The 26137-nt window shown below is 45.3% G+C and overlaps 1 protein-coding gene and 1 long non-coding RNA gene across 5 annotated transcripts in view; both read left to right on the forward strand.

Moving 5' to 3' along the window:
- Nucleotides 1-12802, forward strand: part of KCNU1 (potassium calcium-activated channel subfamily U member 1) — a 41140-nt gene extending 28338 nt beyond the window's left edge. Inside the window, exons 21-27 of the mRNA XM_052701898.1 lie at nucleotides 1439-1663; nucleotides 2072-2249; nucleotides 5237-5314; nucleotides 8246-8385; nucleotides 11372-11566; nucleotides 11905-12008; nucleotides 12678-12802. Of these exons, the coding sequence (XP_052557858.1) occupies nucleotides 1439-1663; nucleotides 2072-2249; nucleotides 5237-5314; nucleotides 8246-8385; nucleotides 11372-11566; nucleotides 11905-12008; nucleotides 12678-12774 (1017 nt within the window). The 3' untranslated portion in view covers nucleotides 12775-12802. The remainder of the gene's footprint in view (nucleotides 1-1438; nucleotides 1664-2071; nucleotides 2250-5236; nucleotides 5315-8245; nucleotides 8386-11371; nucleotides 11567-11904; nucleotides 12009-12677) is intronic.
- A 10034-nt stretch (nucleotides 12803-22836) lies between these two features.
- Nucleotides 22837-26137, forward strand: part of LOC128090004 (uncharacterized) — a 101072-nt gene continuing 97771 nt past the window's right edge. For all 4 annotated transcript variants that reach the window (XR_008210757.1, XR_008210754.1, XR_008210756.1 and 1 more), the window contains exon 1: nucleotides 22837-23247. This is a non-coding gene — a long non-coding RNA (uncharacterized LOC128090004). The remainder of the gene's footprint in view (nucleotides 23248-26137) is intronic.

Here is a 26137-nt window from a genome sequence, read left to right on the forward strand (position 1 = left end):
GGATTAGTCATTACAAATGGGCAAATATCCCAATAGGACTGGGAGCTCAGCTCTGAGAATTGAAGGGTAATGTTTTGAAAAGATCTTACAGGCAGACTTACACGAGGAAAAGGCTTACAACTGCCATGTGCCACTTTTGTATTGTACCGGTTCTGTGTAGCTATGCTAGGCTGTGCAAAAGGCTCTTTATGAGGCTTAAGAATGTCCACAAAGAAAATAAGTGTGTAATAGCTCTTGCACTTCATGCAGTTCATGGAAAATTAGATCATATACCTTTCAGAAGTTCCTATAGGACATCTATGCAGAACACAGGGCATCTAAACACATAAAAATACGATTTTCTTTGACTTTTACTTAAAGTATGCATTCTTAAATCACTTCAGTGTTTTTAGTGAATTTGCATCTTCACTTCTTCTGCATAGATGCTTAAGAACTGATGGAATTTTATGGTCATTTTCCTGACCCCAGCTTGGTAGGAAGGCCTACATCCTCCCATAGTGTCTTCAGAATGCCTCACCTCACCCTGCTGCTCATTCACTAATCTGACTGCTCCTGTTGATCTTGCAATTGTGTATTTCCTCTGCAGAGTTCAGCAGTAATAGTTTTTCCAATTGTTCCTATAAAATAAGCCATAAAATAGATTGTGTTTTTAATTGTTCAGCTTCATTCAGTAGACTAATCGTTGGTCTTCAGGCATGTTACATTAAATACAGCTAAAGGTTTCATTATTCAATTTAAACTAATCTAATTAGTTAGAGACAATCATTTAATTTGGTTATGATTCTAATCTCTCATCAGGAAACTTCTCCCTGACAAAAAAAAAAAACAAAAAAACCCTTGTTTGTCTTTGGAATAAAACTGCCATAGGAATGAACGTTGTGGGAATGGATCCTGCAGCTCCTGGTTGGTGGATGTGGCTGTCAGTGCTGCACCTGTGACAGACCTGGCTTTGGGGATCCATCCTACCTACCAACCATGAGACAGCAGCCATACGTACCAAGCAATACTTCCTCCCCACTACTGCATTAATTAGTTAATTTGAGAAATGTAAACAGATAGGCAGGGAAAAAACACCGGGACAAAGCAGTCAATAAGCACCTGGAATTGATATCAACTGTTGTTGCTGCGTTATGTGATTTTGATGCCTTATATCAACCGGTTTTTTGTAGGATACCTTTGGAATCCAAATACTTAAGGACAAACACTTTGTTTGGTAAATATGCTGGATGTTGTGTTGAGGGACATGGTTTAGTGGGAGCTATTGGGAATAGGTGAACGGTTGGACTGGATGATCTTTTAGGTCTTTTCCAACCTTGGTGATTCTATGATTCTATGATTCTATGATTCTCATTCTACTTGTAGATGTTACAAGGCAAAGAGGTATTTTAAATCTGATGATCCTATCAGCTGCTCTATCAGAATTCTGTTTCCAATTCAGAGCTGCAAGAACCAAGCAGTGCTGTACCTGCAGGATCACATCTTGGTCTGCGTCTTTGGTGATGCAAACTCACCACTGATCGGGCTGCAGGACTTTGTGATGCCCTTACGAGCGACAAATTTCCTTTACCATGAGCTGAAAGACATAATTCTCCTTGGGCCACTGGAGTACCTGCAAAGAGAATGGAAATTTATTCAGAATTTCCCAAAGCTGTGGTTATTCTCGGTGAGAATTTTTTGTTTCTCCCTCCCCCTCCCTTTTCTGTAGCTTTCCCATGCACTTCTGAAGGTGTTTTAAAAGCATTTGTCAACAGGAGGGCTGATCCAAAAGTAATGCCTTCTATGTTATCACGCTTGTCCATGATGCCAGAGGCAGATGGTGGTGGTTTCACACTGCGGTTACCCCTGAGAAGATAATTGTGATTGGAAATGGGGAATTAATTGTCCGATGAATTGCAAATTTAGAACCATGAATTTTCTTCTCTGACCAAAGCTGCTTGTATTTGAAGACCCTTCCAAAATGCCATTGTGCCAGCTGGGTTTGAAATAAATACATTTGTTCACCTTTCACTTTCAATGGTCCTTAATGTTCAGCTTTCTCAGATTTCTCCTTATCCCTATTTGGTTTGATCAGGGTAGTGCTCTCTCCTGTGCGGATCTGAAGGCGGTGAATGTCCAGGATTGCGCTGCTTGTGTCATTCTGTCTTCAAGCACTCCTATCTCAAACAATCCTTCCCTGGTTGACACGGAAAGCATCCTAGCCACTCTCAACGTCCGATCCATGGAGGTTAAGCTCAGTTCATCCTCAGTGGGTAAGCGTGCTTCCCTTGGCCTGTGAGCTGATGAGGGGAAAGGAGGGAGGGGTGAAAGCATCACTTGTCACTACTCTGAGCCACAGCCCATCTATCCTGACTAATGTCAGTGAATACAGCCAGAAATCCATTTTAGCTTGGCTGGCTGGACAGCCTAGTCCAATTTCTGCAGCTACACATTCGCAAAGGAGAGGTACAGCAGCACTGCTCCTGGAAATAGGCCAGTTCCTCCCAAAAGCTCTGAGTGAAACTTCAAGGTTTCCAGTGAAGAGACGATTGTGGGAGGCTAAATGGCAACGAGAGCTGGTAACTGCTGTATTACTTGGAAAAGCAGTTGTGAGTGGAGTCCCTATCCATCCTTCCAAAGGAGAAAAACAACACCTTTCCCTGGGGGCTTGAAAAGGTGGGCTCTGTTCTCAGCATGAAAAAACTGCGATGGAAGCAAAAATAGCCTCAGCTCAGCAGAATATTTATTGTGTCTCTTCCTTCCTTAATTTGGCAAAAGAGCTAAGATTTGTCCTCCTCCCGAGAACATGGAAGTATTAATTAACTGAAGACGGGCTGAGAAATGGATGGCTCTCTTAAGTGTTTCCCATATACTTTATTATCTTTCTAGGCTTTTAAAGCAATGGCTGTGCCAAAGAAAATATTACAGTGAGGCAGAGACAGGGTGTTTTAATAATAACTAGGCAAAATAACATCAACATACAGCGTGTACTGTCAGAATAGGAGAATAATGATTTAGAAGAGATATTTGAGTAAGGGGTAATTGTTAATTACTTTTAACTAATGTATTTATTGCTACATGTATATAAAGATGTATGGAACTCATTATTGATTGTGTACAGAGAGGAAGTAAATAATATGTTCTTAAATATATAATTTATATATCTCTGTAATGGCAGATAAATACAGTACCTACTGCATCTTTATACGTACATATGGAAAAGAGGGAGACTCGAAGCAGAAAGGCCCCTTCATCCTATCAGCCACAGTTCTACCACCCTCCAGCATTTTTATTTTTATTTTTTTGCCTAATGATTCAAAATCACAGTACATTGTGTGCAGAGCTCTGAACTACAATGCGTACATGGAAAATAGAGATGTGAGCATCTGTTCATCAAAGCCTTCCCAAGCTGCCTTGCAGAGTTCCTATTTTGTGCAAAGAGCACAGAAGACAACTGCAGATAGGAAAGAGCCGACAGATAGAGAACAGCAAGGAAATTTGCCAGCCTGGGTAACTGTCAAGTTAGCTTGGAAACAGTGAGAACAGCAAGTAGCAGTAACAGAGCCAGGCAGTGCCTGTGCTGATCTGAACTCGGTGTCACTTCACCTCCTGCAGTAGTTAAAGGCAGCAACCTGTAGCAGTGAAATCTGCATTTCAGAGCTCAGGTGCTTTGGTAAACGTCGCAGCAAACATGGTCTCACTTTGGACGCTGTAACAAATCACAAATCAATTGCATTTCCTGTGGTTTTAGACTTCAGGGTGAGCAACCAACCCAGGCCCATTCTGTGCATTACTTGTTCCATGGGGTGGAGAATTAGGCAGCTCTTAGGGAACCAGACCCATGCTGTGGTAAACATTACTTACGCTCACAAGAACGAGCGTTCACTGAGGTCGTGCTGATGCCAAGGACTTCTAGTCTTTCCCATGGAAAATTTTAGGTTTTCCAGTAATGCTGTAATTATCACCCTGTCATGTCACCACGCAAACAGGTTGGCAAACCTAGGTACCGAACTAAATAATCTGTGGCATAATCTAAACATGTAATGGTAATTAAATCTGACAACTTAATAAGCTACTGAAATTCAAACGTACAGAAGTAATCTGCAATTAAGTAATCTTTTGTAATAGCACCCTGCCAGTCTGTAGGATTTCAGGTGGAGCGCTGTGTACTGTTCCATAGGAAAAATATTGACATAAGGAAAAGGTATCCAGGCAGTGATCAGACATACTCAAATGAACCGGTGCAGTGCATGGAGAGGTGCAGTGCAGGCAATGATTCACTTCAGGCATTCAGTTGTGTGTATTCAGAGATGCCTTGTTGGGCTTGGGGTGGGCTTGTTCTGCTGCTTCGAGGTGTGGTGACTCCTGCCATCTCTTGCAAGATGTTTGTGGGTCCATCTCCTGACCTCAGGGATGGATGATTGGAACAACGGTTGATCTCCAATATTCGCTTGCTCCTCGGAGGGGATAAGGAGTCATTACAAACTGCCTGAATCTCAACGAGGTTCATCTCTTGCAAAATGGAGTTCAGATTTCATCCTTTTGGTTGTGATAAAACCACATGTGCTACATGTGGTGTTCCTGACCCTCAGTTACCCCAGTGCTGTGCTGGGCAGCAAAGGAAAAGCTCAGGTATAACAGAAAGGGAAACAAGATGGTATACAATCAAAAAAAAAGAGAAGATTTTGGGTTGGGGTTGCTTCTACAAGTCAGTTGTCCGGAAGACTTGGAGCAATAAGGATATATGCTTATAGGAACTTCTGGATTTTTCTTTTTCTTGACTGTCAGGTCTTCAGAACTCATGGCCTATGCCTTTGGCCTTCATCTGTCTCATCCAGTTACACACAGCATCCTTGAAGGGGAAGGATAAAACAAAACCCCCTCCCTCTATGCGTAACTTATTGGGTACTTGGGGGCAAACAGCACTGGAACCCATCACTGCTGCACCACAGAGGGTAATTATATTCCAGTAATGATGTCAATAAGCAGCTCCCAAGAGAGCTTTTATTTTTCTCGTCCTTTGAAGCCTTGAATGAATAAAGTAAGCCTTGGAAAAGCAAGCCAAGTCAAGAAACTTTCTAAATATAGGAAATGCTTTGGGTTTTTTGCATGACAATGACATTATTTTTAGTCATAGGCAAAAGATTTCCTACATTTGTCAGTCTGAACTATTGTGTCTTGGTTTCATTTTTATCCCCTCCCCCTTATTGCTTGCACTGACTTCCCTCTCTCCTCATGTTGTTATTGACTGTTTCTACAGATGCTGTTTTCAGAGCAAGAGCATTGGGGAATCAATCAGAGCCACGTTATAAAAGGATCCCCATCACTACAGAGCTGAGTAAGTTATTCTTTAGGAAAGAATTTCACAGCAGCAATATGCGTGCTGCATTATTTATTTAGCCCAGGCCTTTTTAGAATTCAGAGGCAGAAAGCGACACGCACTACATGTCCAAGGAACATTAAAAGGTTTGACTTAGATGTTAATTCACTGCCTTTGAAGGAGTCAGGATGGTTTATCGGGAGAATAAATAAAACAAAGTGTTACAAAGGTCTCAGTGTGAAGCAAAACACCGAAGCATCCATTTAGGATGAAGATAGTGTCCTTGTTCTGTTCTGCTAGACTGGATCTCAGGAGATCTGTGTTCTCGTCACGTGGCCCACATTCATCCCACCTTTGGGTACAGACTTCACTATGATAAATCAATCAGAAGCGTGCTTTCCTGCTTTCCCTTTATTTTCAGCAAAGAAAGAGACACCACCAAAAGCAGCTGTGCTCAGAGACTTGTCCTTTGGCCATGCTTCCCTCTCTGTGGAGATTTAAAGAAAGATCTCATGTCCAGTTTTCATCTCCCAACAAAATGAGGCAAACCAAGGCCTGATTCTCTACATTTCAACCCTCCCCTTTCTGAAACACTGCGGTGGTTTTCTCCTCTTCTCTGGATTCTAGTGGTGGCTGTTGCAGGCTTTCCTCCATTGGCCTCTCTAAACTGTGTTTATAACTGGAGCAGCCATGGAGCTCTTCCATCACTTCTCTTGGCTGGTTTTTTATCTTTGCTTTTGTCTCCTGATGGTTACAAACTAGATTTGTTAATTAGGAACACGAGCACTAATTAATTGATTAGTAATGCAGCAGTCAGTGTCACACCAGAGTGGTGATGCTGGGCTGGTGGTCCCCAATGACGTGGATGTTTTGCTCCATTCAGAATGCTGACACAAGAACATCACATCAGCACAGCATGCTGCTGGGTGTCATAGCTGGATTCTCAGCATTGCACTCAGGTTTGGCTTCTCTTTCTTCCTTCTTTGGAGCAATGCTTGTATGTGGGCAATACACGTCTGCAGGGTGGGGATGGGACAAATGCACTCCTGCCACCACAAAGCAGCAAACAACTGCTCAGCCCTTAGACTGAAACTCTCTAGCAGAAACCGATAAGATAAAGCTTTCTTCAGAGTCTTTCAGATCTGTTGGATTCCCTGGTGTGATATTTGGATGCTCTCTAGTGCTGCGGTTTCAGCTTTTATTTCCGTTGTGTCCAAAAGCCTCAGAAATGTTTTGAGCTGGCTCCTGAGGCCCAGGGAGAAAGTATTGTGCAGTCACACTAATGTCTGCAGACAGCCATCGCTCCAATGTGATTTCTCTCCAGGATGTGGTGTGTCATGGAGGGGAAAACATCTGTGATGTGTTGACATAACTTGGATTTTAGTCATGTCAGCAATTTGACACAATTATGAGTCGAGCCTGGTCCCTCAGCACATGGAGGGCTGCCCCACTTGTGGTCTTCAACAGCATGGCAACACGTTCAGAGTTACAAGGATGGGCTAAGAAGGAAAATAACCCCCAGATTCTTTACCATCCAGGTGACACAGCCCTGGAATAGGCTGCCCAGATTGGTGCTGGAGTCTCCTTCTCTGGAGATGCTCAAACCCACCTGGATGCTTTCCTCTGCAACCTGCTGTGAGGAATTCACTTTAGTGGGGTTGAACTGTGGTATCTGCAGAGGTCCCTTCCAACCCCTACAGTTCTGTGATGCTCCAATTTAAAACCTGGCAGCACAAAAGCAAGGCCAGTTAAATGGCAGCTGCACGTGGAGGTGTCTGCCGGTCCAGATCCCTCACACTGAGCACATTTCAACATGTTGGTCATCTTCTGAACTGGAGTGAATCCCTGGACTCCCAGGGCTACTGTAAGCAGGCACTTAACCTGAGCAGCACATCCTAAAAACCCACACCATAAAGGGCTGGAGATACACAGGATAAACAGCAGCCATCTGCAAGCAAACAGGGATCCTGTGAGTGTGTGAAGGAGAAGGGACAGTGTGGAAAATAGAGCTGGACCCCTATTGCAGGACTGGTGCTGCAGGCTGGCTTGGGGAGCTACACTGATTAATTCCAGAGCAGTGCCAGCTCCTAAAAGCCAGGGTGGGTGAAATATCTGTATTGAGAGCACACGGCTGAAGGATGGCACCGACACTGCAAGACAACAGGAGGCATTAATAGCATGGTGATTCTGGCTAGCTTTAGTCATCTTTAAAAATGATACACTCAAATGCATTCCGGCCCAAGGGGACCTCATAGAAATCAATCATTACTTGCATGGAGTTCCTTGCTCTCTCTATTTTTTAATGGGAAGACATGGGTTCTTGATCTCAATTCTTTTCAGCCCTCCTGTCTCTCTCTAACTGTGCTGCTGTCATTCATCAGAGCTCAATGGCTGTTCTGGAGTGCCAGGACAAACCCAGCACATCCAGGAGCACTTTTGCCAGGGCACACTTTAACAGTTCCCTGAGAACAGAAGGTGAGCTGAAAAGGAATCACTTTCTGATTGGGGGGGAATTCTGCAGGACTACCTCAGGCAGCAAGAACAGGGATCCTCACTTTGTCAGCCTTGTAATAGAAGGACAGCCGTGTAAGGAACTCTAACCCCAGTTTAAGCCAATGAAGTCATTTCATTCCTGTTAGGTCAGGAAAACGAGCGGAAGAAATCAGATTATTCCTTTTTTTTTTTTTTTTTTTCAAAACAGGTGAATTAATTTTGGCCTCCTATCTTTAAGCACTTGCTTGGGAGATCAATTTGAGGCTTCTGTGTCTTTTGTGTCCCATTGCGCCATCAGTCAGCAGCACTATTTTGTTCCTCCTTCCTAATGCAGCACGCTGTTCCTAGTGCTGGCCTCAGAATGGCAAGCTCCCTGTATTAGCTTTCTTTTCTGATCCTAGATGGCTTCTTTTCGTTGCTGAGACGTCTCCTGTTTCTTCTTTGCTTATCCAACAGAGTTTTCACCAAATGCCCACTTCATTAATCAGTCTCCCAGCAGCAGTTCTGACATCCCAGAGGAAGATCTGCTTTCCCCCACCGCTGCCCCTGCAGGAGCTATTTTCTCAGATAGCTTCTTGAATTCTCTTTTGTCTATGGTAAGTAGATGTATCTCCTCCTGTCACGTTTAGTGGCATTGGAGTGTTAACAAAGTGATTATCAGCCAGGGTAAACCCACTTAATCTGCCCTTAACAATGGTCAAGGCCACACGTGTCAGAAAGGCACGGGACTCAGTGCCCTCAGAATTAAACATGTCTATTCCTGTTTAAGCAATTTGCTAATCATGGAATCCTGGAATGGTTTGAGTTGGGAGGGACATTTACAGACCAGCCAGCTCCAACCTCCTGCCAACAGACTGCTCTGTGGGCCTCTGGTTTCCTGGGGTAGCAAGTCCCATAGAATGAAAGGGCTCCAGGAGACACACCTGAGTGATGCTGTGAGCAGCAGCTGCTCTCCCTGGTTTTCATACACTCATGCTAGTATTTGAAGGAACATTCAGAGTGCTTTTAATAGCTTTTCATAACTTTCTCTCTCCTCTTGCCTGATTTATTTACATTTTGATTGATAACATGAAGTTACTAACAGTCCCCCAAAGGGAAGTGCAGCCACTGATGCTGGAATTGCATTCAGCACCAGCTGGCCTTGTGGTGGAGGCTCCGGCAGTGATGCTCATTGCTGAGAAGATTATGGGAATTCTGAATACCTGGGACACATAGAATGGAGTCCTACAGGTCTGGCACATGGGTGAACTAGGGAACAGGCAGCTTTCAGTACCACCACTTCATCACAGCACCATGGGCACGAACAGAAAATGCAGTTCTTCCCATCTGTCTGACTGTCACCCAGGCAGAAATTCACTCTTAAGTTTGGATGGAAAATCTTTTCCAACTCAACTGAACTTTTTACTTGGGACTTTTTAACCCAGTGGCTCTTTTCTGAAAAGTTCCACCTATTTGGACCATTGCTGACTCACAAGACCAGGTTTTAAAGGAAGCATTCATGTTGATTCTCCTTAAATACCTGGTAATGTCCTTTTAGAGGCATTTGCATTAAGTGAATCGGGTACATCTGATTCCATCCTGATGGTGTGATCACTATAAATTGCTGTCAAAGCTGAGTGCTATAGTTTGTGGTGACTCTTAGGTGTAGTTAAGCCAGGATTTTGGCAGCAAAACTGAAATTCAGCTCACAAGCTGGTGTTTCTGAATTGCCATCTCTTTTTTTCCCCAAAGCCCCTTTCTTTCTCTTCCCCATGCTGGAGTTGAGTTCCACATGCATCGCTCTCAGTTCTTGTCCAAGGGGATAGTGCTTGGGTGGCAGTTTTGCTGAAATTGAATAAATACAAAACAAAGCTATCAAAGGGATAAGCAGTCCAAAATAAGCATGTCAAGTCCAGTTATGGTTTTCTCAGAAGGTGTTAGGGAAAGTATTATATTGCTGCTACTCCCTGATATGTCAGTCATCCAGATAGTAATTAATGGCTGCTTGTGTCAAGTGAAAAAGTAACTTGAGACTTAGCATGACCTGTCTTAAAGGATAAAATTTCACTCCAGCATAGATTCCAAGTCTGTCCAAGAATGATCAGCACTTGGCTCTGCTTTAGAGCGCTGGAGCACCTTATGTTAGATTCAGTCAGTCTGTAAATCCATAGAATCATCATAGAATGGCCTGGGTTGGAAAGGACCACAATGATCATTTAGTTTCAACCCCTCTACCATGGGCAGGGCTGCCAACCAGCAGACCAGGCTTCCCAGAGCCACATCCAGCCTGGCCTTGAATGTCTGCAGGGATGGGGCATCTACAGCCTCCTTGGGCAACCTGTGCCAGTGCCTCACCACCCTCTGTGTGAAAAACTTCCTCCTGATATCTAACCTAAACCTCCCCTGTCTCAGCTTGAAACCATTCCCCCTTGTCCTATCACTATCAACCCTTGTAAACAGCCATTTCCCCTCCTGTCTATACTCTCCCTTCAAGTATTGGAAGGCCATGAGGTCTCGTGGAGCCTTCTCTTCTCCAAGCTAAACAAGCCCAGTTCCCTCAACCTTTCCTCATAGTAGAAAAAATCCAAGGAAGAAGGAGAGAAATATGCTGCTGTTGAGCAGTTGCTGTGGGTTCCTGAGCTGTACAGGACTGGTTCTAAAAGCTTGGTGGCAACACAAAGTGAGTGGGATTACACAGCTGCTTGGCGGTGGGAGATGGATTCTGGCACAGCCTTTGTGTGCAGGTTCATCCCTAGGAAGTGTCCTTATCTCAAGTTGTACCCAGACAACAGCTGGGAAAGAACTCCTCATGGGCACGCCATGGAAATGCTGCTGCTTTAAAGCCAGAGCCACTGTGAACACAGTGTGCTGCATCCCGGTGTGTATGTACACCTCTGTCGTGGCTCCCTGCCTTTCAAACCCCTGCCGTGTAACTCAGCCAAGAAAGTACAGAATGAGGGTGACATGCAAATCCTATTAATTCATCCACGTATGGAAATGCAATCCTTTTGATGTCAAAAAGTACAGCAATGATATGTTAAAGAGCTCAGCACGCTTCTGTTAAATATGTAAAGTGCAGATTCCCCTGAAGCTGTATCACTCCTGGATAACCCTGGACTATAGCTCCTTACTTTAAAAGGCTGGGAATTACTCTAACAGCATTATACCTTTTTGCCCGACAATATGGTCAGAAGTTCTTAAGAGGATTTGAGCTGAGCTTGGATTTAATAGCAGCGTTCCTTCTCTGCACCTTGTTTAGTTTCTTTGCTCAGGTGAGCACAGGCGACAGGTTCCACAAAGTGGCTCTATGTAGGAAATTAGATTTTTTTTTGAGAAAGGGTGGGAAATGGGTTATTTGATGCACTGCAGGCAGAGAGAACACATATAGATCAAATAATTAAAAAAAAAAAAGATGCTGGTTCGTGTTTTTGTCTTCCAATCTTTGCATCAGAAAACTTTAAACGTAATTAAGGACGAAGCCAAGTGTACAAAAACAACTCTCTGAAGTGTCTGATCACGTTCTCGGTGGTAAAATCTGTTTGCCTTTGAGCAGTCAAGGCATACCCTTTAGTCTTTACATTTTTCTTGTTTCTTCCTTTGCAGACCTACTACAACCATCACATCCTGGCTTTGCTGCAGGCTTTGGTGACAAGCAGGACGAGCCCAGCATTGGAGCAGCTGGGAGAAGAGGACAGCAGACTGAGCAGAAGTCTGGGCAATGTGGTCCAAAATCCCTACCAAGTCAGGTGCAAGCTGGCACTCCTGCCACTGTCTGAGAGGTGGTTGTCAGGGATCCTGGTGAGTCATGGCATGGATTTGGGCTGCAGGGATCAAGCTTTCATCCCCACTGCTTCCAGAACAGAAAGGCTGGTTGTCGTTACCTGAAGCTTTGTTTCATACAGCTGAAGATCGTTGTGTAGCTTAAGCCATATTTTAAGGAGACTGAAGACATCAGATGGCTTTATATTAGATTCTAACCTTTTGGGGGGATCAGTCATTTTGTTTTCTGTCTTTCTTACCAAACACAATGAGACTAAAAGTGAACAGGGAGGGCAGTTGGCTCAGTGTCAGCGCTGGGCTGAGTTGTCCAGCTTGGTCCCTTTGAGGCAAGAGTGTTTTTGCTTCTTTCATTGCAGGAGGATTCCTTTGGAGACATCTACTGCAAAGCTTTAGACACATTTGGAATACTCTGCTTTGGCCTCTACAGGCTGATGGAGGAGCCCAATCCATACAAGAACAGGCAAGTACACTTCATTTTAAGTTGTACTGTAAGTCAAAGGATGCCAGTCCTGACTTTGAAGTTAGGCATCTGTGGAAGGCAATCCAAATTCCTTATTTTTGTCTCGAGTTCAGACATCCTTGAAGGCAACTAAGGCCATCTGGGGCAAACTGGTGAGTAATCTGAACACGGTTCTCCAGTTATTTCTGGAGATCCAATGCTTATTGGTACTTTCATGAGGTTCTCTGAAGTTCATTTGAAGTGTGATTTATCTTTTCTTCATTAGAGAGCTGCTGGAGCATGAAGTTATAACACTGCTGAGGGCAGAGAGAACTGCCTCATCTGAGCCCATCTGCTCCAAATCTTTCCATTTCAAGGTTCCCATGATTGCTTGATCTCCAGATCTCAGACAGACACTCTGTTTTGATTTAGAGATTTTGAGCAACTAAAAAATCTATCACACATTTTGCCAGCTGTTTCAGAGACTCACGAGTTTCGTTTTTAATAAGCTGGCCACTCCTAGGTGCAAAGGGAGGTACAATAAAACTCTGCGTGTTGTCTCAGCGTTCCAAAGAACTCTGCAGATGCACTCATTATCCATACAAAGAGCCCTGCAGCATTCTTCCTGTCCCAGACTCAGTGCAAAGGCTGACCAAGCAGTCTGAATCTCACATACCAATGCTTTCCCAGGTTTGTGATTGCTCGGCCTGCCAGTGATTTGAAGATGCTACCCACAGATCTGCTTTTCTCCATCGTTCCATTCAACATTGCAACTGAAGACCTGTAAGAGGAATTGGAGAGTTGGTTACAAAGCAAGTAAAAGAGATAACACAGACACCTCCATGCCAGCACTGAGAGACTGCAAAGTGCCCTTCAAAATAAAGAGCTGTAGAAGCAATTGAGATCCCACAGTCAATTGTCAGTGCTCTTAGTGGGCAGCAGGTAGTTGAGATTTGGCCAATCACATAAGATTAGCATTGAAAACAGTGCCGTGAAGCTCTTCAGCAGTGCCTATCAGAAAGTAAAGCATCTGCAAAGGGCAAAAACTTGAGTTTCTGCTGGGTGTAGGACAGATCCATCTGTATTCGAACGCGATGCTCCACCAAGTTCAGAGACTCTGCTGAACAACTCAGTTCAAAGACTCCAGCACTCTGAAGTGCACTTTTCTTGCACGCAGAACTGAAGATGTTGGATTGATGGGCATTTAAAAACAAAACAAACAACCCCCAATAATCCCCCATTTACTTATGCCATAAATCAGATCCTGCCCTTGTGTTATATTCAGTGGAGGGAAGCAGGAGAATGGTGGTGTTTTTTTTTCTCTTTTCCACTCTCTCTTTCCCCTAACACTAATTAGGTTTGAAAGACTGCAGCTTGAGTCCAGATACCACATGCTGAGAAGAAAGGAACCCAAACAGCTGATGCAGAGTTCAGACTAAACTAACTGCAAGCTCCCCAGGGACATCACAAGGTAAACCTGATAGTCTCTGTCATTTACAATCATTATCAGGCAGCTGAGTCTCTGTAATTTTACTAGGGAGCCAATTAACAGATCCCTGAAGCTCAAGAGTATGGTCTTGGTCTTTTTTTTTTTATTATTTTCTGTTTTAAACAGGAAAAAGGGGAAAATAAGCCTTTGTTGCAAATAAATACTTCAGAAGTTTTCCCCACCCGTGGGAATGGTTGGGTCTGGATTTGGGCTTTTCCCCTTGAGGAATAAAATAAAGCTCTGCAGTTAAGTGTTAAACACCAATCTGCAAATGGGCTGTATGACCCTGGGTGAGTTATTTAACTCCCCGTATCCTATTGCTGCCCACTGAACGCAGGGAAAATAATGACATACTTGTTAATTTAGGTAATTAAGAGCTTCAAGGGAGGGGCTGCCTCTTGTGATTTGTTTAGCCGAGCGTAAACGGGTGCTGATTTAGGACAGGACATTTAGGAACTCCACGCAAACAGTGTGAGTAACAAACAAGGAAAAGGGCTTGGACCAAAGCTCCAGATGGAAATAAATCCTGGGGAAGTCTGGGGTTTGGATTCAGTCTGAGACTTAATGTGTTGGACTCATCTTTCCTGGAAGAAAGTAATCATGCAATCTATCTTGAACTGTAAGTAGGAATCAGTGAACCACGCTTAGAGCAAACAAAATACCATGGAAATGCTTTCCCATTGCCAGCCCTGTGCAGCCCTGAGGCTGAGCCAGGACAGCTGATTTCTTGGTAGGAGGTTTTTTTGGCCTAAAGTCGCCCGCTGTACATACAAACAGATAAGATTTTGTGCACTGGGATCTGCTCACCCTCTGGCAGATCAAGGTTTTGATAACAGCATCCTTGATCCATTCCCTCTCATGCAATATTTTAAGAGACAGAGACTGTTAAAAGGTGGAAAGAAGAGCCTGGGGAGGCTTTACAGCCCCTGGTCCTATTGTAAGCTTCAGGAAGAGCTGAGATCTGACTACAGAGGAAATCTCTTACTGACACTGCAAGCTTTCTGTGTTGTCATCACCTGAACCCTTCTTTATTTGCAGCTGTAATTCAGCCTGAGCACAGAGGTAACACCTTTTCTTATTGCTCTGTTGTCTTTAAATGTCTACACATGCATGCCTGGGCCTCTGTACTGGTTTTAAGCAGCTCTTGTGTAATGTAATGCATTTTAACAAAGAAAACTACCAGAAGAAGGAAAAAAACCAAAGAACTGGTTTAAACTCAGAACTTTCCCAAATGGGTGAGAAACTCAGACTTTGTAGCCAGCAAACTCTTCCATCTGAATTCATGTGCTTTCCCTAGAAATCATATGCAAATGTTGCAACAGAAATTCAGGACCTGCTGGGTCCAACTTTGAGGCACCAAACCTTGGTAATGCTGCTGTGTTACACAGAGCTACGGGTGGTGTAAAGCTGTCAGAGCAGGGGGAATGTGCCTATATGCAGTTACAGAGCTTTTCCTGTACATCAGATTTCTGGTGGTTTAACCCACGACTGCTGGAGCGTGTCGTGCCGGGCTAAGATGGAGCAGGGGAGATGACAAGGTGATGGAGGGACCTCTTTCACTTTGCTTATCCCACCGTTTTGTTTAGTTGCTACCTCTGAGCAAGCAGTTCTGCTTCTCGTGGAAGAAAGGGGAGAGAAATCCTAAGGAAGGTAAAAGCATTAATGGGTCAAGGCCTCTTTTGCATAATTCTATTATCACCAGAAGATTCTGCACTAATCATGTTAGGCATGTGCTCTGGAGCATCAAAGTGACTCGTCTTACCTTTTTGATGTTAGACAGGTTTAAGTGCTTTGTACAGATGAGGCACCTCAGACAGCTGATCAAGAAAGCCTGTGCTGTTCAAGCAAAGCAAAGGCCTGTTTTCTGCTCATGCTGCTTTCTTTTTTTAATGTCAACAATGCCACATTCTTCCAGCAAGGAATAATCTCTGTTGTCAGAAACTGTGAAAAGCAAAGGTGTAGGAGAGAATGTGTGTCGGGGTGCATGCAAACACGCTTTCTGAAGGTGCCACCTTTGATTCTTCAGCAGCAGAATCTTGCATATTTGTTGGGTCATACATTTATATAGCTGTAGTAGAGAGAAGTTCAGCTCCTGCAGTGAAAACCACGGCGTGATACACAAAGCTGCTGCAGGATCTCTGCACCAATGTTTGCTCATCTGCATCCTTCCTGAGCAGGAAAACCTCCCTGTGCATAGGGATTGATATTCGTAGGTTTTGGTTTTTAGCAATATTGACAGTTTCCAGTTGAGTTCTGAAAATCTGGGGTTAGAAGCAATTAAAAGTGGTCCCTGACCTCGTGAGCTCAGGTGATGCATATAAAGAGTTACCAGGGAAGCAGCTGAGAAACATACAGCAGATCTGTGGCATAAACAAAGACAGAACCCAGGTCTCCTCATTGTCAGGGCATGCACACATAAACTCAGAGCTTTGCACTTGCCCTTAAGGAGATGAATATGAATGTCCTTTCCTGCAGCCAGCTCCAATCCAGCATGGTGAGCAGTGAGGGCCGTGTTGGGCTCTGCAGGGCAGAGGTGATGACTGACACGAAGTCAATGAGCTCTGAGGAGAATCCAGAGTCTATAAATGTGGGATAGGGCAGGGTGGCCATTGATGAAAACAAGAGGTGGCTGCAGACAGAGGGTGTCATTACTCTCTAAGCAGTGATGGGGACTGCCCGTGGAGATGAACTGCTTCCCATCTGGGTGATGTTCTGTCTGCTGCCACAATGGGACATGGAGATGTCTTGGGAAGAAGGGCACAACAACAGGAACTCGGCTTTGAGAGCATATGAGCTGGTATCTTATCTGAGATACAATTTGACTCTACTGCAATAACTCCGAACTCCCAGTGGTTTAAATTAATGCCAGAGCAGAAGGTGGTCACTCTGAATCAGCAATTGGCAGTGGGTTCTTCAGCTGCTTCACACCAAAGGAAGGGCTCTGTGCTGCTTTCCCATCCATCTCCACCAAAGTACCATAAAACTGTGGTCTCATCCCCCATCTCCCCATCAGCCTCTTACAGGGATTGCAGCAGTTGAGCTGCTGATTGCTTCCGCACATGCAGCAGGAGGCCGTGCAGAGTGAATTAGGTGAGCTAACCATATTAAGCAATCTGGAAGTGCATCATTAATGCTTCTGACACTTTTCTGTGGTACACATGGGCCAACTAATAAGCATTAATGGCTGAAGTTATTCATTTTCCAAGAAACACGTGGCTGGAGCAATGGCAGCACCGAAGCAGCCTGCTGGTCTCACTGTCTCCACTTTCAGGTGCTTTTTCCAAGCTTTCCTATCCAGGTACACAAAGGGCATCTTTTATCTAAATAAATATAAATTTTTTCTCTACAGAATGTTTCTAAAGTTGAGGTTTGAGTTTTCCTCTTGTCTTTCTAGAATGAGCCCAGACCTTCTCAAAGGAAGCTTAAAAGGAGACAGGAGACCAAGCCCTGACTTGGTCTCATCCCTCTATAAGGTATCAATCTGAGCAGCAGGCATCTCTCCATTTCTCTCAGTTCTGTTCTGCTCTGCTGAACACTTCTGCTGAGCGCTCTCCTGCATGGCAGAAGTGGTCCCAGCCATTCTGGTGCTCTTTTAGGAGTGCTAAGGGCCCGTGCATGGCAGAGATGAGCATTTTGCCTCCACCAGTGCAGTTCATCCTCTGTTCTCACTTCTTCCTGCAACTCCAGAATGAAGCAGAAGTCCTGAATGCCAGACTGATGCATCAATCATAATTCCTGAGCTGCCAGCAGTCATGTAACTGCTTAAAGACCTCAACAGCCCTCTGGCACTTAAAGAAAAAAATCATCTAATTAATCACAGGTGAAACAGCTTGGACCTGCTCCAAGAGCCCCTGAATTTACTGCCAAGCTTTGATGCTAATTTTCCTTCTAAGTAACCCCCTAAAGAAATTTACGATTAGGTAATTAAAGTGATGAATAAAGAGATACTTAGAAGAAGGAGGGAAATGAAAAAGAAGAAGGGAAAAGTCAAAAGCCTTAAATCTCCTCCCCTCCTCAAAGAGCAGCGTTAGTCATTTTTGCACACACATTGTCTCTGGAAATTGGGTTGGATTCCCACAGGAGGATTGGGAAATATTCCTTAAAGTAATGTTTGCATAACTGAATAAAGCAGAAGGAACTCCAAAACAGATCGTGGTGACAATGTGGCTGAGGAGGAAAAGAATTTGTGGCTTCTGCCTGAGGATCTCACACCTCACAGCTCCAGTCTGGAACTGCCACTCAATTTTCCCACCCATCTACCTGAGATCTGATCATTGATAGGCAAATTCATCAGCAAATGCACTGGTACCCAATTAATAACCTGAGAGCATCAGAACAACTTCTGAAATCCAGCCATTATGGTTCTTTTCAACCCAGGCCGTTCTATTTTAAGGTCCTCTCGAGTTCTTCCATTTGTTTGGAGAAGGAACAGGAGCAGCCCTGCAGTTGTGCTTTACCTTCAGTCAAATGGACTGTGCTCAAAACTTCTTCCCAGCACTGCTCAGCTCAATCTTCACTTATCCAGAACCTCCCACTGATCCCATCACATCACCCATCCCCTGCCTGGCACCAAGGGAAGAACTCCTCAGTGATGTTCGAGGGGAGCAGTGAGGATAAAAAATGAGAAGATGGCAGATTAGATCTCGAGTGACAGAAATGAGAAATAAAAGCCATTAGAGCCCATTTGCAACGTGGCCTCATCGAGTCAAGTTTCAAGGTGTTTTTCCAGATAATGAATAGCCTGACAGCAGTTTTTGTACAGGCATCTGATACATGAAATAACACTCGTGTATACAGAGGGGAAAGTGGAGTCCTCTCATTTATTTACTTGAAGAGGTTTGAAATGCAGCAAGCCAGCCAGCTGGGTTACAGACAAAATAAACATTCTCTGTTATAACTGTGGCATCCTCAGACACATGTCTCTATAATAATGCAGCACTATGAAAGGAGCTCTCATAAGACTCTGTTTGCTGTAGGCACAGTCTGAGCTGTGTTTGGAGGGGCCCTGCCCAAGCCTTAGTGTTCTTTGGTGTGGAGGCACTTCAGTCCTGAGGAGATCTGTCTCGTCTCAGTGCTGCTCATCTGAACTCTCTCAGTGTGATATCCGGGTGAAAGGGAGGCCACAAAGAGAGGGAGAGAATGAGATTTGGGTGTGTGGGAAAGAAAAGATGAAGAATTCCCAAAGTTCTCCATCAGAGCCACACGCCTGTTAGGAGGAAGTGCCAGGTGGATGGCTTTGAACTTCACAGGGCTTTGTAGCACTGAGTTGTCAAATATGAGTAATTGCAGCTTTCTTCACTAGCAATGGGTGCCACAGACACTGACTGACAGAGCCCACAGTGCCCATGGGCCAAACAGACGTTGGGCTGAAAGAGAAAAGCACTTCAAACGTCATTAGATGCTGATGTCTGCTTGTCTGTGTCTGTTGCTTTCTATTGAGCTTCCAGTTTTTACTTCCTCATCTCACATTGCAAAGTAGTTCTGCTCATGAGAATCGCTGGGCAGAAATAACAGTCTTGATCTATGTTGCATAATAAGTTGTAGAGGTAATCAAGCCAATTTTCTTTCTGAAGCCAGAAAAGTAGAGGCCAACTTTGCACATTTCTGCTCCTTTCCAAACTGTCTGTAGCGTGCAGCCTTGGCAAAGTTGGCAAAAAAGAACTTTGCAGGTTGGAGTAATTGCATTATTGGATCTCCTGCAACTAGGTGACAGCCACCACCTGCATGGGTAGGTCTGGAGAGTGACACAGATAGATATCTTAGCTGAGATACCGAGATGAAATTAAAACAGAGGTAGCAAAGCCTCCCTCCTGCTAGCCTTCCTTTGCTTTCATGGTCTCACAATTCATAATGTAACCATATTGCAGTTTGTATGCTGGCAGCTTCTGGGTGCTCTTTGAGCTTCTGACTGCAGAAGACAGAAATGAACTTCAGACACTGGTTGGCTTTCTAGCAAAGCGGTATCCCTGCCAGGAGACAGATGAGACAGCCTGAAAATCCACTCCTGTATTAGGGTCGATTACCTCCAGTGGTTCCACATCACCTACCGTGCAATTGTGCGTGTGTAGTTCCTGCTTTGGTTTTGGTAAACCTTGTGGGTGCACAAGTGTTTCCAAAAGACAAGTCGTGTGTCATTGTTGAGGAAAGCAATGCTTTGGCAGAGAGCAAGGCTGAGGACAGCAGTTGCCTGCTAGCTCTTCCTTTCACACCATTACAAGTGCTGCATAACTCCTAGGAAGTGCTGAGACGCGTTCGTAACTCCTCGCTCAGCACTTCTTGACTTCTCAGACTTCACACGTAGACTGTGAGCTGCCTGGGGAGCCAACAGGTTCTATAGCGTCGTACCTTCTTGATCCAAACACCGAAAAGAAGCAAAGAATGAACATCACCTCCAATGGGCAGATCTGCTGCTTTTAAAGTATTTTGCTGTCCTTCAGGAAGAAAAGTGCCCACGCAACAGTGAGGCATGATTATAGTTCCTTTATTGCTTTGTACGTGCATAATTTACTGACTGCTATGAAAACCCCTGGTGGAATGCCTCTTTGATGTCGTCTGCCTTGCTTAAGTAGTGGTTGCTGTTTGCTTCTTTCCTACCCAACTGGTTGCAATGCTGCCCATGGCAATTTCGGTGGCTGAATTCCTTCCTCCAGTAAAATCTTAACTAGTTGAACTGAACCTTGAAACAGTTCCACATCTCCCTCAGTAATTATCTAGAGGGAAATCCAGCTTAATATAAACAGAGAATAGCAGAATGGTGCTATATACACGGTTCAATTTCCCTTCAGGTAAACCACTAATGGCACATATAACTCTCATAATTAAAAGCTGCATCTGATAGAACAAAGTCGCCTGTGCAAGCAAAGGAGGAGGGAGATGAAAGCACCACTGGTGCAGAGCAGCAGTCCGACGATGGGCCCATGCATGTCTCTTTTCCCTGCTCTGAGAAGCAGCCAGAGCCTGAAACCTCTTCTGACAAGCAGCTCCTCTGATGACAGATGCTGCCTGCAGCCTCCCCAGGCTGCAAACAGACGCATTGTTCTTGCTGTCAGCTCCCCATTGAAAGGTGATTCCAGCAAGCAACAATTGGCATGATTTGTTAGCATTAGTCAGCAAGTGCATGGATCAGATTTGCTCCCAAGGAAAAGGAAAAGCAGGTCTGAGACTGAGAAATCAGAGCTCGTAATCAACAGCTTGTCAGGGAGCAGGTCTTGCTCTTTGGGGTGTGAATAGGGATGTTTAGCTAGCCTCACTTCAACTCCTTCAGACTTCAGAAGAAGGCCCATTTCTGTTGGAGCGATATGGATGAATTGACCACGTCCTTCTTTGGGATCCTCACCTCATGAGGTGAATTTACATGGTAAAAAAATATCCCCAAAATATTTCCTGTGAAATATCTCTGCATTGATACCTTGAAGGAAAGAAATGTCAGCTCTATACTTCTGTGAGGGCACCAGCTCTGTAAGAAACTTGTGGGGAAGCACTGAAGACCATTTTGCTCTTTATAGCCATAGTGTGTCCTCAATACCATGTGCATTTCTGGCCCTATTTCTGGGCTCCCTGCTCTGTTAGGTGTACCGTAAAGTAGCTCTGAGTGTTACTTTGTTATCTACTCCGTTACAGCTGGAACACAAGGATGGACACTGCTTCCTGAACAGCAGTCAGCAGTGGGAATAAGTGCTGCTCTCATTTTCTAACCAAGTTGTGCTACAACTCTGGGTACAACCAGCTGAGGTCGGTCTGATACAGCAGTGTTCAGCTTACTTGTTTGATTGGAACCATTTGGGTATAGAATCATTGAATCATAGAATGGATTGGGTTGGAAGGGACCTTTAAGATCATCTATTTCCAAACCCCCTGCTATAGGTAGGGATACCTCCCTCTAGACCAAACTGGGTATCTTCTGGTTCTTCCCTCCCCAAACTGCAGCTGCAGTCCCTACAAAAAGACATCTTCTCCCCATGCTGGGCCCTGGGTAGGCAGAAACCTCACAACGAGGTGCTAATTCTACATTCAAGCATGTCTGTACTTTGCTTTTTCCAGAACATCTGAATTGCTCGCAGTGCAAAAGTGTGGAGCAGAGATGAGCCAGAGATGAAGCAAATGATTAACACCAAGCACGCAGCCTGGAGCTGCAATTACACCTGATTCTTCTTTTATTTTTTTTAAGTACATCTTGGCACATTTTCCCCACCCTTCCCTCTCCCCCAGCACAGCTAGAGGTAGTCCATTAGCGTGAATGATGCGTGTCACTGCATGCTGATCTAGGACAGAGCTCTGGTTGCTTTTCAGAGCCGGTGCCTGGGAGCACAATTATACACCAACCGAGATCCTCGGCGGTGATTTAAAACAGAACTTGATTTTAAAGGTGCATCTTAAAAGCACCTGGTTTTCTAAAAATGTAAAAGCGACTCAGTTCTCACTATCTGCAGATAAGAAGCTCTCAGATTAGGTGCCTAAAAATAGAGGCATCCTATAGTATTAGTCACTGCTGGAAATGCTGTTCACGCAGCTCCGCTTCCTTCCAACCTGCAGTCTGTGCTCACTGCTCACTGCACGATGCCCAAGATGGGAAATCCGGGCCTCCAAGATCCCAGCAGGTTGAGTTCACACGACTCCTTCCATGTGAACTTTGCTCACATGCTGTACCACGGAGCTGTGCTCCCCAGCCCTGCTCTCTGAGCGCAGCTGCTCATCCCATGCTGCTTTTGGTCTGCATGGCACACAGACCCGGGCTCTGTCCCACTCTTGGCAGGAGGCTGCATTCCCAATTGTGCCTCCGTCCACCCCTCAGCAGTCCCAGTTAAGTCCTCATCTCCTCGAATCGCCCCTCATTGCCATCTCTGGTCCTGATCATTTCCCTCACCCATCTCTACTTTCCGTTTATAGTTGGCTCAGCAGATGTCAGCACCTTCTGATACATGACAAAGCTGCAAATATCAAGCCTCTTTTTTTGCCTGGCATTTATTCCCACCACTAAACTCGACTCTCTATAACTTGCAATGCCCACTGGCTGTTACAGGGGAGAGGATTTTATTCACCTGTGATAAAAACCTCAGAAATACCGAGCTGGGGAAAGGTACAGCTGCTCAGAACCTTTCAGCTTTTGCACTTTCTCCTTTCTATTAACGAGCTATTCAACAAGTTAAGCCTGAGCAACTGCTCCTGACCCCGTGGCCAAAGTGTCATCTGTGACCGTGCTCTGTCATTTGCAAAATGGAATGGCTCTGACTGCTTGAGCACACCGCTCTGCGGTGACATTTCCAGGACATCCGCACTCCAAAGGCACGCAGTAGCCTTGGATTAGAGTTTAAAATAGAAACATGTTTGCCTTTGTGTACGGCATGGGATTGCTAGGGAGAAATAGCAGTGAGTGCACGCAGCTGGATTGCACGACCTGCAGGAGCTGCTGGGACTCGGTCTGCTTGTCACGTTACAGCCATTCTCCGGGCGATTTATTCAGCTGAGTCAGGAAAAGCCGCTGCCTGCTGCTTCTAAGAAACTCTCTGCACCTCAGGAGAGACAGCGCTAATTAACACAGGTCTAAATTAGAGCAGAACTAAGGCTAGTGCTTGGAAAACGTGAGCATAAAACCAGGAGGGCTGTGTGCAACCTGCTGAGCTGCCTACAGGTGCCTGAGCTTCAGGCTGTGCTTGGAGCTGGTGGCAGTGCTGCTCCATGTCGTGCAGGCTCAGTGGGAGCTGCAAAGGCCCTTGCTGCCCTTCTCTGCAATGCTAAGTGAAACTGGTCTCAGTCGGTCTCGGTCTCAGAACGGTAAGCCTGTTAACTTTGGTTTCCTAACAAACAACAGCTGAGATTCTTTTGTTTGTTTGTTTTAGGTATAGTAGTTTCCAAACACTGGCAGCAAGCTGCTGTTCGTCTGCTTGCTGGTAAGTGGTAGCTGCTGACTTCCTCCTAACCCTACTGAACGCTCACCCGAGCTGGGTGGTGAGCAGAGCTCATCCCCCCCGAAACCTCATGAGGGCAGTCACAAGGGATGAGAGCACCATAGGCTCTTCCATGCGCTCCCATCCCCTCTCTGCCCTCCCCTCACCCTCTCCTCCTGCACATCACTGTCCCCTGCGCAGCCCTGTGCCCTCTCCTGCTGTGCAGTGGCAGCTTTCAGCTGTGTTGTAGGGAGCATCCAACTGATTTATTGCTCTCAGCATCTCTTAGTTTGTAATAAAGTTTTCAGCAGCTCTGCTGAGGTTGCTCCCCACCCCCACGCACGCACACATCCCTGCGCTCGCTTTGTTCTTCTCACACATAATGTCAACTCATAAACCTTTCATCAAGTCAACCAGGTGGAAAAAACCCATTACTGAAAGAAGTGTTCATTCAGGTTTGGGGGGGTGGGGGGGTGGAAATGGAGGAGAAAGTTCCCCAATGGAAAAAAAAAAAAAAAAGAAAAAAAATAAAGGAAGAAAAGCTGTGTGTGCTCTGAGCTGAGCGCTGGCTCTGTGGCACACCCAGGTGCCAGGCCCCAGCAGATCTGTCATCCCAGTGACAGGAGGTGGAAGAGCTGCACACACATCCAAGGAGGCAGTGGCTTGAGCCTGATCCCCACTGATGAAAGGAAACATCAGCACTGCTGCTCTCTGCCAGCACCAATGAAACCACACGGGTTGTTGAGCAGCAGGAGGACCCCAGCAGATGGGTTGAAGCCATGTTGGCTGAGGATTGAGTGCTGATTGGTGCTGCTCATGCTGCCCAGCACGGGGCTGGCATAGTCAGTGGGAACGAGCTGTGCAGAGGGAGCCAGCAGTGTGCCCTGGTGGCCAAGGAGATGCTCTGATTGACCAATGGTTGGCCAACAGTTGACCATGAGCCAGCAGTGCACCCTCGTGGCCAAGGAGGCCAATGGGACCCCAGGGTGCATTGAACAGGGTGCCAGCAGGGCAGGGAGGTGCTGCTCCCCTTTGCTCTGCCCCAGGAAGGTCACTATGCCCAGTTCCAGGCAGACTGAACTGCTAGAGAGAGGCCAGCACAGGTCTGCAAAGAAAGTGGGAGCCTGGAACACCTCCTGATGGGGATGGGCTGGGAGCCCCAGGGCTGTTCACCTGGAAAACAGAGAGGGGATCTGAGCAATGCTTATCAATATCTGAAGGCTAGGAGACAAATGGATGGGCCAGGCTCTGTCCAGTGGTGACCAGCACCAGGACAAGGGCTACCAGGCACAGGCTGGAGCCCAGGGGATTCCATCTGTACATTAGGGGAAAATTCTTTACCTTGAGGGTGCCAGAGTGCTGGGACAATCTGCACAGAGAGTTGGTGCAGTCTGGTTCTCTGGAGAGATTCAAGATCCACCTGAATGCTTTCCTGCATTAGAGGGGTTCAGTGGAGAGCTCCAGAGGCTTCTTCCCTCCCCTATGGATCTGTGTGGTGCTGAGGAGGTGTGTGAAGGGCAGGGATGGAGCTTCTGATGCTTCGATCTGGGGAAAAGGAAAAAAAAAAAGGAAAAAAGGAAAAAAAAAACAGCAGTAAAATTTGACAAATTTTGAATGGAATTTCCATAAAAAAGGGTGGATGGGTGGAGTTTACACCAGCATCTTTGTGGTTTTGGGAACACGCTTTGGGGTTTGATGGATTGCTTTTTGCGCAGGGACATGGAGAATGTACTGCACAAAATTTAATTGAAATAGTTTTTTCCAGAGCTGCTGGAATGGAATGGATGACAGAGCTGCTGCTCTGGAGAAGGGAAACGAAGGCTCTGAGATGGAGAAAGGATGGAAGACAACAAAGGAGCACAGGCAGTGACATCTGTCACTGGTATTTGATAAGTTAAAAATTCAGCATAATCTCCTGCCACCCTGTCCGCCGTGCTGAGTTCCAACAGTAACAGAATTGTCATGATTTCTACATGAATTAATTCAAATCTCTTTTTGCATGATATGGTGTAAGAAAGGGGCCATCTGGTTTATGTTCTAGGTGTCAGAACCACTCATACCAGCACACTCTCTTAGTGCAAGATGTATGTTGACTGCACATATTAATGTCTCCTTACCCTCTGCCTCCCTGAGACCTGATGCTGTTGTCCCATTATGGTGCTGCCATTTATACTGTCAATAGCAATAATAGGAATAATGCAATACTGGCATGCACACGGAACCTCCAATTACAGATGTGGCTGAGCTACATTTGTATTGCTTTCTTCACACGTGGGAAGTTTAGGGATGTTAAGTGGGAACACGCTGTGATAAGGATAGGAGTGGACCAGTGCACCATAGAAGGTTGTCCAGAGGGAAAGAATGGGATCAAGAAAATGGGTCTGAGTTTCTGGGCTGTTAGTGGTGCTTTGGGTGTCAGTTTTTATAATGACTTTCTGTTGCTGTGTGCTTGAATGTGCCAAATCTGAACAGGATCAGCTCACTGGTAGCAGCCAATGAGCCACTGCCCCTATCCCTGCACTGCAGAATGGGGCTCAGAGCAGTGGGTGAAGGAGTCCTGCTGCAGAAAAACTCATCTACTGCAGATTAGCTCTATTTATACTGCGAAGGCTCTGGCTTAAGTGAGGAGCTTTTTTCCTTAGAAATATTGTCTTAGCATGAATTTATCTCAAAATGAACTTTATGGTAAATATAATTTAAGCATAAGCTTAAATTCAAGGTCTTATTTAAGTGCTTTTCTACTTTACTTGCCAGTGAAGGATCCGGCCTGGGCTTTG

The sequence above is a fragment of the Tympanuchus pallidicinctus genome, unplaced genomic scaffold (genome assembly GCF_026119805.1).
Source record: "Tympanuchus pallidicinctus isolate F22 unplaced genomic scaffold, pur_lepc_1.0 scaffold41, whole genome shotgun sequence".
In the NCBI taxonomy this organism is placed as follows: Eukaryota; Metazoa; Chordata; class Aves; order Galliformes; family Phasianidae; genus Tympanuchus; species Tympanuchus pallidicinctus.